Consider the following 11,454-nt stretch of genomic DNA (forward strand, 5'->3'; position numbering starts at 1 on the left):
GTAAAAAAAAAAAAAAGAAAAAAAGTTATCTTGAAGTTTGCAGTCTAAGGAGTCGCAGGCGGGGTTCTGTTTTCGGGGTTTGTTTTTGTTAGAGTTCGCGGGCGTTTTTTGGGGGTGGTTTATTTTTTTACAACAGATTCGGCATTTCTTTTTGTCTATTTTATGGTGTTAGACAAGACTGGCGTTTGTCTGAGGCTTGCGTCGAAGTAAACAGGACGAGGGCGTATGATTTCTCGGTCGTCAGCGATCAGGCGTGCGACCCTAATAGTACTCAAAGAGAATCTCGGCAATATTAAAAAGAAACGAGATGGGCATTGTCCCTAAAGAAAGGAGAGACCTCGTAGACACCTTGAAGCAGGCTGCGTTTTGAGTTAACGCAAAGGAAAACTGTAGATAAAATCTTCTTCCCACAAAGCTCCATTTTTTTTTAAATTTGAGGAAAGATTCATTTTTGGGTTTTTTCGTTTTTCTTGATTTCGATAAAACCGGATCGGGGGTTACTCTTCAGGGTTTATCCAAATATACCAAAAACCTGCAACGCTATTTATAATGTGTCCAGTGTTCCTTGTCACCACGCCACATCCCTGTGTAACGGCGGGCTTGCTACTTGTAAAAAATAAAAAGTGAAATGGCGTAGGGGAGAGGGGGAGGTATGGAACAAATTTCATATCATTATTTTTTGTACAAATTTCATATCATTATTTTTTGTACAAAAGGGAAGGGGGGGGGGGGGGTGCTGCTGCCAGAGGTAACATCCCCTACAGGACTGGGATGCCTGGTGCCCAGGGCCACTGCTACGCCACTGCTAATAAACAGTGTAGGCCGACAAGTCGACATCAAACATGAAGGACGATAGCAGTTGTTTTGTTCCTCCAACTGTGTGCAAGTCTGGCAACTTTGACACAATGTTGGTCTTCGGTACAGTGCTTATATCTACCTGAAGCGGAAAGTGGAACTTCCCGCTGTCGTCTTTCCGTCACAAGAAGTCGTCGGTACTTTCAACTCTACTGGCGAGAAACATAACCAATCTTTTGGTGCGAAACCTCACAAGGACAAAGTCATCTTGGTCAAGTTTTGACCTCATCAGTCAGCCAATCAATTTCCAAGAGCTCGTGATCGACAGCAAACGACACATCACTCTCAGTTTCATCAAGCTGAATGGCAGTTGTACAATCGTCATCACTTGAGGAGCTGGACACTTCTCAAATCATCCCTTTTTGCCTACGATGCTCCTTGGCAGTTCCTTCTGCCCTGGACAGTTGTCGCATTTCTCGAAGCTTCTTTCTTTTAATCCTTTCAGTGGTTTCTTGTTCAATAGCAAGTGTTTTGGGGTTATTGGTCAGCATCGTGGTCCACCCTTTTTTCCTCTCTCTTTGCCCTGTTTTGCGTGGTGGGAAGAATTGGGGTTGTGAGCTTAGTTGCTGTGCATGTTGCTTCTGCACATGTCGGCTTCACCCAAATTAGTGCTACTTTCAGTTGTGTTGAGGAAAGTCGGCACATGAAACCTCTGCGAGAGAATCATGTGAACCGCTTGCGTTACTCATGACAATAGCTTTTTGTGGAACTGCCAGTTCACTGGAGGGTGCCTCGGGTCGGGTACACCCAAAAATTTTCATTTGTTTACTCTGCATATGTTTTTTTTTATATAAATTATTTTTATGTTTGTTAATGCTAAAGAGAAGGTAAAGGCTTGAGCACTTCAAACACATTTTTCTCTGTTCCACTTTTTGGCAGAAACTTGACCTTAGGAAAACTATTGTTCGGCCACAGGACGAAAGGAAAGGCTCGTTCATTGTTTTTCCTAACTGGAATTTAATGGACGACGCAACTGTGGCATTGTCTATTTTAGTTTGTTGTTGTCTTTAAAAAGATGTTAACACTACCTCGACGACATAAAAGGCAAGAAGTTAGATTTTTCAGCGCGACGTTAGCATCAAATAAATTACTTTTTGGAAATTTTGTTTGCACAGTTGCTCTCTGATCACTCTGCTGCGTATCTAGTGAAGAAAAATGTGGGGTATTCCATTAGTTTCCTAATGATAGTTTTCCCAAACAATGTCAGTGTGTTCCAGATGAAATTGACTTTCTTTCACAATGCGATATACTGTATTTGTGAAAACCTTGTTCAGGCCACAGGTGTGGCCTGAACAGGAGGACAATTTGATTTTTGTGTCTTCCCCGCTCGCTTTGAAGGAGGACCCCGATCACAATGCCGCGCCCAACGAGTCTGCAGAGAGCACGGAGTCCGAGTACACCGGGGGCATCTATTCGGACCACTACACCACCCTGCAACAGATCGGCAAGGGTGCCTACGGCTGCGTCAAGATGGCGTACCGCAAGACAGACCGCCTTCTGGTGAGGAGCACCAGCCCTGCAGCGGCCATTGTTGCCAACCCGATACCTACCGACGTTGCGGCCTGTTCATAACGAAACGACGTCCTCAGCCCTGTTTTGGCAGCCCAACTCTTGGAGATCCAGTTGTAACAAACTGCTAGATTAAGAAACATGAAAGAACAAGGAAAATTCCAGTATGGTTTTAATCTGCCATATACAGTAGGCTCGCGAAAATTCAAACTCTGATATTTCATACTTCTGGTTAATTCAAACAAATTCCAAAATTTTGGTTGTTCCACCATATTTCTAATGTATTCATAAACCCCTTAATTCAAACCGGGTTTTCGTGTAATTCAAGCTTTTTGTTCTCGCGGCCCCGTTGGGTGGGCTTCTTTCCGAGCACTGGTGCGCTGCAGAGAGGCAACACCCGCGTACAATTAAAACTTCCGATAATTCAAACAAAATTTGTGGCTCCCTGGGGTTTGAATTAACGAGAGACTACTGTACTCAAAGATGAGAAACATTGCGGCAGAAGGTTCATGTGGTAACGGACAAGGTACAAGCCGAGGTGCATTTACCCCTCGCAGGTGATCACCAAGTTCATCCGCAAGAGCAAGGTGTACGAAGAGAGCTGGGTGACGGACAGTCTGATTGGCCGGGTGGTGCCCTTGGAAGTGAGCCTGCTCACCACCCTGCACCACCCCAACATTGTAAGGGTGCTGGACGTCTTCGAGAACGCCGGACACTTCCAGATGGTCATGGAGAAGCACGGCGCCGGCATGGACCTCTTTGAGTTCATCGACAGGTCCCCCTGCCTCGACGAGCCCTTGGCCTCCTATGTCTTCCGCCAGGCCAGTCCTTTCGGTTTTTTACGCAGAATGTGTGCGGAAAAAGCGTGACGCCCCACTAAATTTAGTAGACTGTGCTCACACATTGTCGTCGGCGTGACACCGTTACATTACGTGACGTAATATCATCTGGCTCCATGGTGTCAGTCGTGTAACCTTGTGATGTTGCACACACGCAAACGGCACGTGAACAGCTCGTTTGCAACACGTGTTGTGTCTTGCAAGCTTGATTAAATGCTTCAACACACATGCTTAAATTTTTTCAAGGTCAAGTTGTTATTTGTGTCCTGCCTTTTTACTTGTATGACCGGTTCTGCCCATGTGGCGACAGAGCGCGGCCTGTATTTAAAGATATGGTGTTCTGAAAAGCGTTTTGAGGCAAAGTTACTTCGCTCATTCGTGTCCTTCCTTGGCCTTCCCACTTCCACCTGTGCCATAAAATTTTTTTTTTACATTTTTATTTTATTTGAGTAAAATACTTTCTTTTTAGTTTATTTTACTTGTACCGATATAATTTTTATAGCTTCTAGTTCGAATCGAATAGGGCTGTTCGGCAACTTTGAACATGCTTAAAGTATTTCGAGGTCTACAAACATCGCGCTGACCGCACGTTTCTCGAGCAGGTGGTCAGCGCCCTGTCGTACCTGCACGGCCTGCGGGTTCTCCACCGGGACGTGAAGGACGAGAACATCATCCTGGACGAGTGCTTCCACGTCAAGCTCATCGACTTCGGCTCGGCTGCCTTCATGGGCCCCGACCGGTACTTCACCACCTTCTGCGGCACCGTCGAATACTGCAGCCCGGAGGTGAGCCAGAGGTGACGATGATCCTCCTGGAAAAGCTTTACTCAATCTTGAAGCGCTCGTCTCCAGGCCGGCTTGCACATTTGAGTTTGACCGTGCGTCGCGATCTCTCGTAACTTCTTGACGCAACATGCTGGTGCCACCGGTCGGGTAGACTGGGAACTCTCAACCTGGCGTACCTGTGCCGATCTCTTGAAATGATATTACCCTCCGCGCGTTTTTCATGACGCGACAATTATTTCCCAATGCTGCCAGACCCTTTTTGTTTGAGAAAGCATCTCTTGAAAAAAAATGTAGGAGTATGTAACTTGAGGCACTGACAGGTCAAAATTATATATTTTTTAATTTTCCGAAACGATTGAAAGCAGTCCCTCAAAATTCGAAGCTTGGGAACTTGGTATTTGTGAAGTAAAAAAACAATTTCCAAAAGCCGAATTTGAAGTTCCCGCGCGATCCGCGCCAGTGCAGTGATGTCCAAGATTGAGTCGTTCTGCAACTCGAGTTTTCTTGTCTCCGAACCGTCCGGACTCGAAGTGTCATGCATGCCCGCTCCCGCGATCAGCTGCTCTGCTCAAAAGTGAGTGCACCTCTGGGAATTTTTTTTTTTGTATTGTGGTATTTTTTTTTTTATTTATGACTACAACTTGCATGGTTCTAGACAGCAACGAAAATACGACCTTTGGGGTCGTGTATTTTGTTGTCAGAGTGAAGTCGTGCTGTTCTATATCATTAAAGAAGGACGGGCATTTCAATGTCCTCGATTACAGATCTGAAAAAAGGTCAGCATATGAGAAGCGTTCTGCGACAGGGCAGGGACATACGAAGAGATATTGCTTGCTCTCGTTTTATTGAAAACTGCCAGTACGTCGGTGTTTTAAATCTTATATCAGGGTGGGTCCAAGTAGTCATATTTGCAAGTAAAAGCTAAAGATGGTAAAGTGGTGAGCTTACAAAAAGCAGAAAGCACAAGGCTCTAGAAAATCACCAGGGTGCCGCTGGGAAGATCGGCTGCTTTGCAAAACACCACTGCTGCTGCTTTTTTCTTTTTCCAAGAAATAGCAGTGTTGCTTTCTCCCCCTCGGTGGCCCTTTATTTTTCGGGGGTGGGTTATTTGGCCCTTAAACTCGAATAATTTTGAGACTGGTGGTCTAAAGTGATTGTAATTGTGCCGTGCGTATGTTTGGGCAGCCTGAAGTTAGTCAGCCACACCAGGCGTCTGAAGTTTTCACCATAAAAGTGCAGCCAGCGCAGTACAGTCTTTAATGAGCGTCGGGCAGTAGCGATGCATGACCGCACAATGCTTGTCCAGATCGAAACTGGCGGCGGCAAGCGTCTAGCCCAGGATTCTTGGGTCCCTCTGCGCGAGCTTTTGGTCCACATGCTCCGAGTTGCAGGGCGTTAGCAAACTTGGCCACTGATTTTCCTTGGACAGTGTGTGAAATGGATGTTGTGCCTGCCTCCCCCCCCCAGGTTCTGCAGGGCAACCCCTATGCTGGGCCCGAGCTGGAGATGTGGGCCTTGGGGGTGACGCTGTACACCCTCATCTTTGGGGAGAACCCCTTCCTGGACGTCGAGGAGACCATCTCGGCCTGTCTCAGGCCCCCATATGAGACCTCTGAAGGTTTGCGCTTGCCTCCGCATCGTTTCGACGGCGTTGTCTTACAAGCAGAGAAAAAAGCCGCAATTTTTAGGGAGCCTCAATGAGGTAGACCTTTTGTAGGCGCTTTGTTTCAAAGCGCTTATTGGAAAGAAATGAAGGTTTTTTTCTATTTTTATATAAGTGTTTTGGCAATTTGGGTTTTCCAGGTCATATTTAGAAATATAGAAGTATAATTAAAAATGAAGAGCATTGACCGGTCTTGAATACATATACTTCCAAGCAATATAGAATTGGAGCATGGTGCGAGAGCTTCACAGATTTTCAAAATTTTTTGTAAATCCAGCCATTGCCTACATGGCCTTTGAAGCATCTCCATCTCCATCCTAGACCTTCTCGTCTTTGGACATACAGTGCAACCCACTTATAACAATAATGAGAAAACCTGCAATTTCAATCGTTATAACCGATTATCGTTGTATCTGGACTAGGAACTGATCATTCCCAGTCTAGAAACTGATTGTTATAAGCGGTACATTGTTATATGTGGTATCGTTATAAGTGGGGCGTATGGTATACCTCTCAACATCACAGCTTACATACATTTGCAACGCACAGCAATATCACTTCAGCTTAACAGAAACAAAGTATCTGCTGTTTCTGCCAAAACTAAATTTTTAGAGTACCAGTTTGTCACACTTTTTTTTTTTTCTTTTTTGTATTGATTCAAATGGAAGAAAAGGGCAAAGGATAATTGACAATGAACGTAAAGGCGACATGGGGGGGCTCGCTCCATAGGTCACTACAGTTCACAGAAGCACACAGAATCTAGGTTAATTTCTGAGGCCCGGGGCCAGCGCACACGTTCCTACAAACTCTTCATCGTTCCCCAAACAACATTTTTGGAGCAGAGCAATTTGGGGAATGATGTTCCCAAATTCGGGAACAAATTGGGTTTAACCCGATTTTCAAGAAACTCGTTCGGGATGCAAATGCTGTCGGGATATGTCAGGCTTTACCCGAAGAGACCCCAGTAAAAAGGTACCCAAGCTGCTTGCGCGGTAATCAGGGCCTAAGCCACAACGAACGCCACCTTTGCGCAGAGCTGTGGGGTCTGGTCTCGTGGCTGCTGCACCGTGACCCCCAGAAGCGTTGCACCCTGCCGGAAGCGGAGCGCCACCCGTGGACCACGCAGCCCGTGTGCCCGGAAAGCTACCGCTTCGAAGACGTGGTTCATGCCAGTGAGTGGAGGTGTTTGTTTGCTCGTTTCCGCGTTGTCAGCGGCTGCAAAGTGCCTCAGACGGCAATCGAAATAAGTACTTTTTCTCCAGCGGCTGGCTGGACAGCTGTTGATCGATCCAGTTTACTACTTTTAAAAAGTGAAAGACAGGACAGACAGACGGCTAAACTGCCCCTTATATTAATGCAAAAAATTCAGTTTTAATAATGCATCTTTATTTGTGAGTCTAGTTTGTCTAGACAGGACTTCGAGCACTAAGATTATCAGTAATGGAAATAAGTAACTACAGTTACATTTCCTCATCTTGTGATCAAATTGAAAAACAATGCCATTATAAAGGACAAAAAAAAAAAGGCCTTCAGCATTTAGACACGGGATTGCATATAGGCACGCATACAAGATTTTGAGTTCACATCGTGATAGAGGGTTGATTGCAGAATACCATACGTGGGCTTAGTTGTGGGATGCAGGATTGAATACGAGGCGAGACAAAGCTAAACACTTTTGTGACACTCCCACAGCCCCGGAGGAGATCTGTCCATCCAAGTACTTCCAGCAAGACGGCTCTATCTACTTCAGCTGCAGCCTGTATGACATTGGCAAGGGGGCGGCGGCCGCTCGTACCCCGAGCTGCGGCAGCTCGGCCAGCCGTTCGAGCCACACGAGGGTCCAGTCGCACGGTCTCGCTACGGCCAACCCTGACGAAGCGGCCGACCCTGACGGAGCGGCCGCGGCTGGCACGTCCGGTCCGATCTACGAGTCGACCGACATCTTAGAAGGCCTGGAAAGCTGTTCCTAGAAAAGACGGGTCTCGGCCTGCGTCTCCATTAACCCGTCCCTCTTTTAAAATTTATTTCGGTTTAAAATTTTAGGTGAAGAATCCGACGTCGTTTTTACACTTTACAAGCCCCTCATATTTACTTTCTTTTAAATTTGCGAATCTTCCAACGGCAGTGCGTCGCGACTTGCTTCGTCTTGTTTTGGTCTAAATTTTTGGACCGGAACCTACCGTCATTTTTGCACTTCTCGAACCGCTCGTAGTCACTGTTCGGATTCGCAGGATCCTCGACACCGGCGCGTCGGGACTCGCTCAGAATCTTTAGCACTGTGGCGGAGTTTTACGGTGCATTTGTTATTCCGCGGCAAAGTGAGCTCTTTTGCCGAGTGTTATATAACGGATCGCGTTGCGTCTTAGAACTTGAAAAGGGAACAGAACACATAAACATTATATTATATATATATTTTTTACTGTGGCGTCACGCTTAGTTTTTTAGAGTTTTGAAAATGTCCGAATGGTTTTGATGGGAATGACGCAATATTCTCGACCCGCAAGACTTGTACATATGACGCAACCATGTTTCTTTTTTCTTTCTTGGCCGACATTCCAAAGCTATGAAAACGGCGAGACCTGCAACAAAGGTTTTGGGAGCACTCTGTTGATTGAAGCCTGTGTTGCTGGTCTCCCTTTTTCTCCATTTTTTTTACTCTCCCGGCGAAAAACAGTTGTCGGAACATTTAGCTTAACCATGTCCTAAGCCACATCACCTGTTCTTTTTCTGGCTTATTCTTGCAGCCAAAGTTTCATGCCTCCCAAATCGCCGAAGAACTCTTAGTGTGAATATTTGAACGAAAAAAAGCCCAACGTGGCTTTGAACAGGTTTTGAGCAGAGAACTGTACATACATGTATTTATTGACAAATAAATGTTTACTAGAAGAACACGCTCCACGCTTTCAGGATACCACTCTGTTCCAAAATGCGACGTCTGGGTCCGGTTGAATGAATGCGACTTCTTCTAACCATGTGCTTGGAGCGCTCCAACAGCTTGCACTGCAGGAGTAGATGACGATCGTGCCAAACTCCAATGGGCACCCTGGAATGGAAAGGGATGTTATTGTGTTGGAAAGAGACTCAATTGTGGGCATTTCAAAGATGCCCAGCGCCGTGTCCCTTTGGTGTGTGGTGTGAAAACTGCCGGCTTTTGCCCCCAAACCAGAGACTACAAAGGAACCTGGCATTGCAATCTTTTTGTCTAGATGGCAGCTCGATTCTGCACACAAACCTTTGAAATGGGCTCCTTCCATCTCCAGGGTCGGGATAAGTGCCGGCATGACCTGAAGCTCGAAGCAACGGCGCGCTCCACAGTTTGCACATGTTGGGACGACCCAGGATGCCGGTGGCTGACTGATGAACAGCGGCTTTCCATCCCAACAGAACCTTGGTGAAAACAAATTGGCCCCCGTTACATCCACGGGAAAATGAAGTGACCCGCAAGTTATGCCAGTATAGTCTGTTGCAGTTTAAGAATGGCTGGACAAGCCCCTCACGTAAAACTCTGCTTGCCGCGATTGGTCGTTTCCTCTTCTACAGCGTTTGTTTGGCTAAACTAGAAAGAGTGGAGAGCTTTTTGGGAGGAGTTTGTCCTGCTATCTTTAACCTGCAACAAAGTATAGTAGATCTTGCACTTACCTGATCAGTTGTTCGGGACAACGCTGCAATCTCTTGTGAAACTTGTAAAATGTCTGGTCGCCGTGACTGATGCTTGCTTTTTCGTAAGTTTCTTGGGCGTAGCTTGAGCTTCCTTGACCCTTACTGCACAGATAATGGACAAAAAGTTGCAGTCACTGCAGAAGTTAAATGCAGCAATGTTATGAAAGCAATGCTCGGATGCTTACAACTTTCTCCATACTAAGCGCCCATTCCCAAATTTTTAAGACTCGAGAAAACGTGCATGGTAAACTTGCATATAAAATTGGTGACCGGACAAGTGCCCATCCCCCATTTTTTAGCGATTGTCTACAACTTTCGGGTGGGCGCTTGCCCGCTATTTTACGATAGATCTGTAAATACATTTAACTAACACTTAACAAAAAAAAAGTATGAGTGGCTGCTTAAGGGAGTTGCTGAAATTGACAAATTGGTAAAATACATTGGCATTTCTTTGCGAAACTATTCCTCAACAATTCACGTGGATACGGTCTCAATCACCTAATTTGTTTTGATGCACTGCCGTCCTCCAGCTCATAGTTCTGCAACAGTTTCTCGATGTGGCTGTCGGCTGCAAGGTTTTTCTCGGCATCTCGATCCTCCTCAATGACGCCAACGTAGTAACTCCTAAAACTGCTGCCTGCCGACAAGCTTTCCAAAGCGGCACGCTGCTCTTGCTCGACACACTTCAACTCGCAAGCGCGCTTGACAGCATCAACCCCCTCAATCGTCTCAAGCTGAACTTCAGCAAAATCCATGTCGTCGTCACGAAGGTTGTCGTCGGCCGCAGATACGACGAGACCTTGTAGAGATTTTGTTAGGTCATTGCCTTCTTCGGCTTGGGGATCCGCACTTGTGGAGCCCGGACCCGAACCCCAGTCGTCCTGGGAATCGAGCCAATCAGAAGACACCGCTTGCTTCACCTGCGCAAGGTTTGTGACTTCGGATCCATCGCAGGTCTCTTGGCTTCTGATCACCTTGTAGCTGCAATGAAGCGAGGAGAGTAGAAATACAGGGTGTCTGCCACAAATCCTAGAGGTGTAAAGCGAGTCGGGAAAATTGGCGGATAGAAAGTTAAAACTTTCACAAAATCTGCATTCAGGTAGTGGTGAAATTTCAAAACATAGCCCCCTTTCTGTGAACGAAGACACCAACAAACTTTCTCGCTTCGCCCTTCAGGAGATGGCGCCCAAACAACGGAGTTGTCAATAGCCATTGACAACTACATTGTCCGTAAACACGTCACCCCCTAACAAATTTGTTCCTTTTCTTTTTTTTCTTACATGAAGGGAGCTACGTTTTAAAATTTTACCAGGTAAAGTCCAATACCTCAATGCACACTCGATGAAATTTTGAGCTTTCTGTGTGCAAGCGCCTGTTTTTCCGGCTCCTTTTAGTGAAGATAAAGTAAGTAGGCAGGCGAGCTGGTTGATGTTACACATTTTTGAAAACCGGAGACGACGGACGAAGAAGGGTTTGAAGTGCTTTGATCGACGATTAGCGCGAGCCACTTCGGCAGACGCGAACGCAAACGTAAACTTTCTCGTAGGAGGTTGGAAGAACTTGCCTTTCCTGCTTGTTCCAGCAATTTGGGCTAATACAGCAGAAGACGTAAAGTGTCCGATGGTACCATTCTGTCCTGTCCAACGGACTGTATACTTGAACTAGGAGTAGGCGCTGTTTTCCGCACAGACAACACTTGAGATCGGGCGCCGACTTGAGAGCGGTACTCGTCCAGTCCTATTAATTAGAAAAATAATTCTCGAACAAGAGGTTAGGGCGCAAACGAGCCGGAGGTGGTTAAACATTTGACTAAAAACCCTGAGACTGGGACGAAAAGGGACAGGCAAACACAGTCTCAAGTGTTTGTCCGTCCCTTCTCACGATTGAAGGCTTGAACAACAAGTGTACGATAAATGGAGGCTCACCGGTGTGCCCCCAACCTTGTTGACTTTCCACGATGTCGGATTGCCATTTACGTACTCGTCTTTGATGCCGAGATAGAAAACTAGCGAATGATCGGACACAGCCATGAGGAAAAACACGTGGATAACCGAAAAATGTAAACAAAATGTTGAATGGATCGTCTCGGCTACTCTCTTTTTGATTGTGGTCTATCTTCGTTTTTACTCTAGTTCACGCACCA

The 11,454-nt window shown here is 46.1% G+C and overlaps 2 protein-coding genes across 2 annotated transcripts in view; one reads left to right on the forward strand and one right to left on the reverse strand.

Moving 5' to 3' along the window:
• LOC115310068 (PAS domain-containing serine/threonine-protein kinase) overlaps positions 1 to 8,540 on the forward strand; it is a 33,256-nt gene extending 24,716 nt beyond the window's left edge. Inside the window, exons 13-18 of the mRNA XM_040500296.1 lie at positions 2,194 to 2,355; positions 2,922 to 3,185; positions 3,806 to 3,988; positions 5,456 to 5,606; positions 6,686 to 6,823; positions 7,344 to 8,540. Coding sequence (XP_040356230.1) covers positions 2,194 to 2,355; positions 2,922 to 3,185; positions 3,806 to 3,988; positions 5,456 to 5,606; positions 6,686 to 6,823; positions 7,344 to 7,621 — 1,176 coding nt within the window. The 3' untranslated portion in view covers positions 7,622 to 8,540. The remainder of the gene's footprint in view (positions 1 to 2,193; positions 2,356 to 2,921; positions 3,186 to 3,805; positions 3,989 to 5,455; positions 5,607 to 6,685; positions 6,824 to 7,343) is intronic.
• LOC120836182 (programmed cell death protein 2-like) lies at positions 8,493 to 11,361 on the reverse strand. Its single transcript, XM_040208432.3, has 6 exons — positions 11,237 to 11,361; positions 10,876 to 11,048; positions 9,810 to 10,292; positions 9,291 to 9,413; positions 8,884 to 9,038; positions 8,493 to 8,694 (listed from the first exon to the last, which is right to left on the reverse strand). Exons 1-6 carry the CDS (start codon positions 11,339 to 11,341, stop codon positions 8,555 to 8,557), a joined length of 1,179 nt encoding a protein of 392 aa, XP_040064366.1. The 5' UTR covers positions 11,342 to 11,361; the 3' UTR covers positions 8,493 to 8,554.
• Between the last annotated feature and the right edge of the window lie 93 nt (positions 11,362 to 11,454).

This window comes from Ixodes scapularis, unplaced genomic scaffold (genome assembly GCF_016920785.2).
Source record: "Ixodes scapularis isolate PalLabHiFi unplaced genomic scaffold, ASM1692078v2 PGA_scaffold7__128_contigs__length_106722199, whole genome shotgun sequence".
NCBI lineage: Eukaryota > Metazoa > Arthropoda > Arachnida > Ixodida > Ixodidae > Ixodes > Ixodes scapularis.

Coding starts and splice junctions, on each gene's coding strand:
- LOC120836182 (XM_040208432.3), bottom strand. CDS start 11,341: ATGGCTGTGTCCGATCATTCGCTAGTTTTCTATCTCGGCATCAAAGAC. Junction 10,293..10,875: donor TGCTGGAACAAGCAGGAAAG/GCAAGTTCTTCC, acceptor GCTTCATTGCAG/CTACAAGGTGATCAGAAGCC. Junction 9,039..9,290: donor TGTCCCGAACAACTGATCAG/GTAAGTGCAAGA, acceptor GTTTTCACCAAG/GTTCTGTTGGGATGGAAAGC.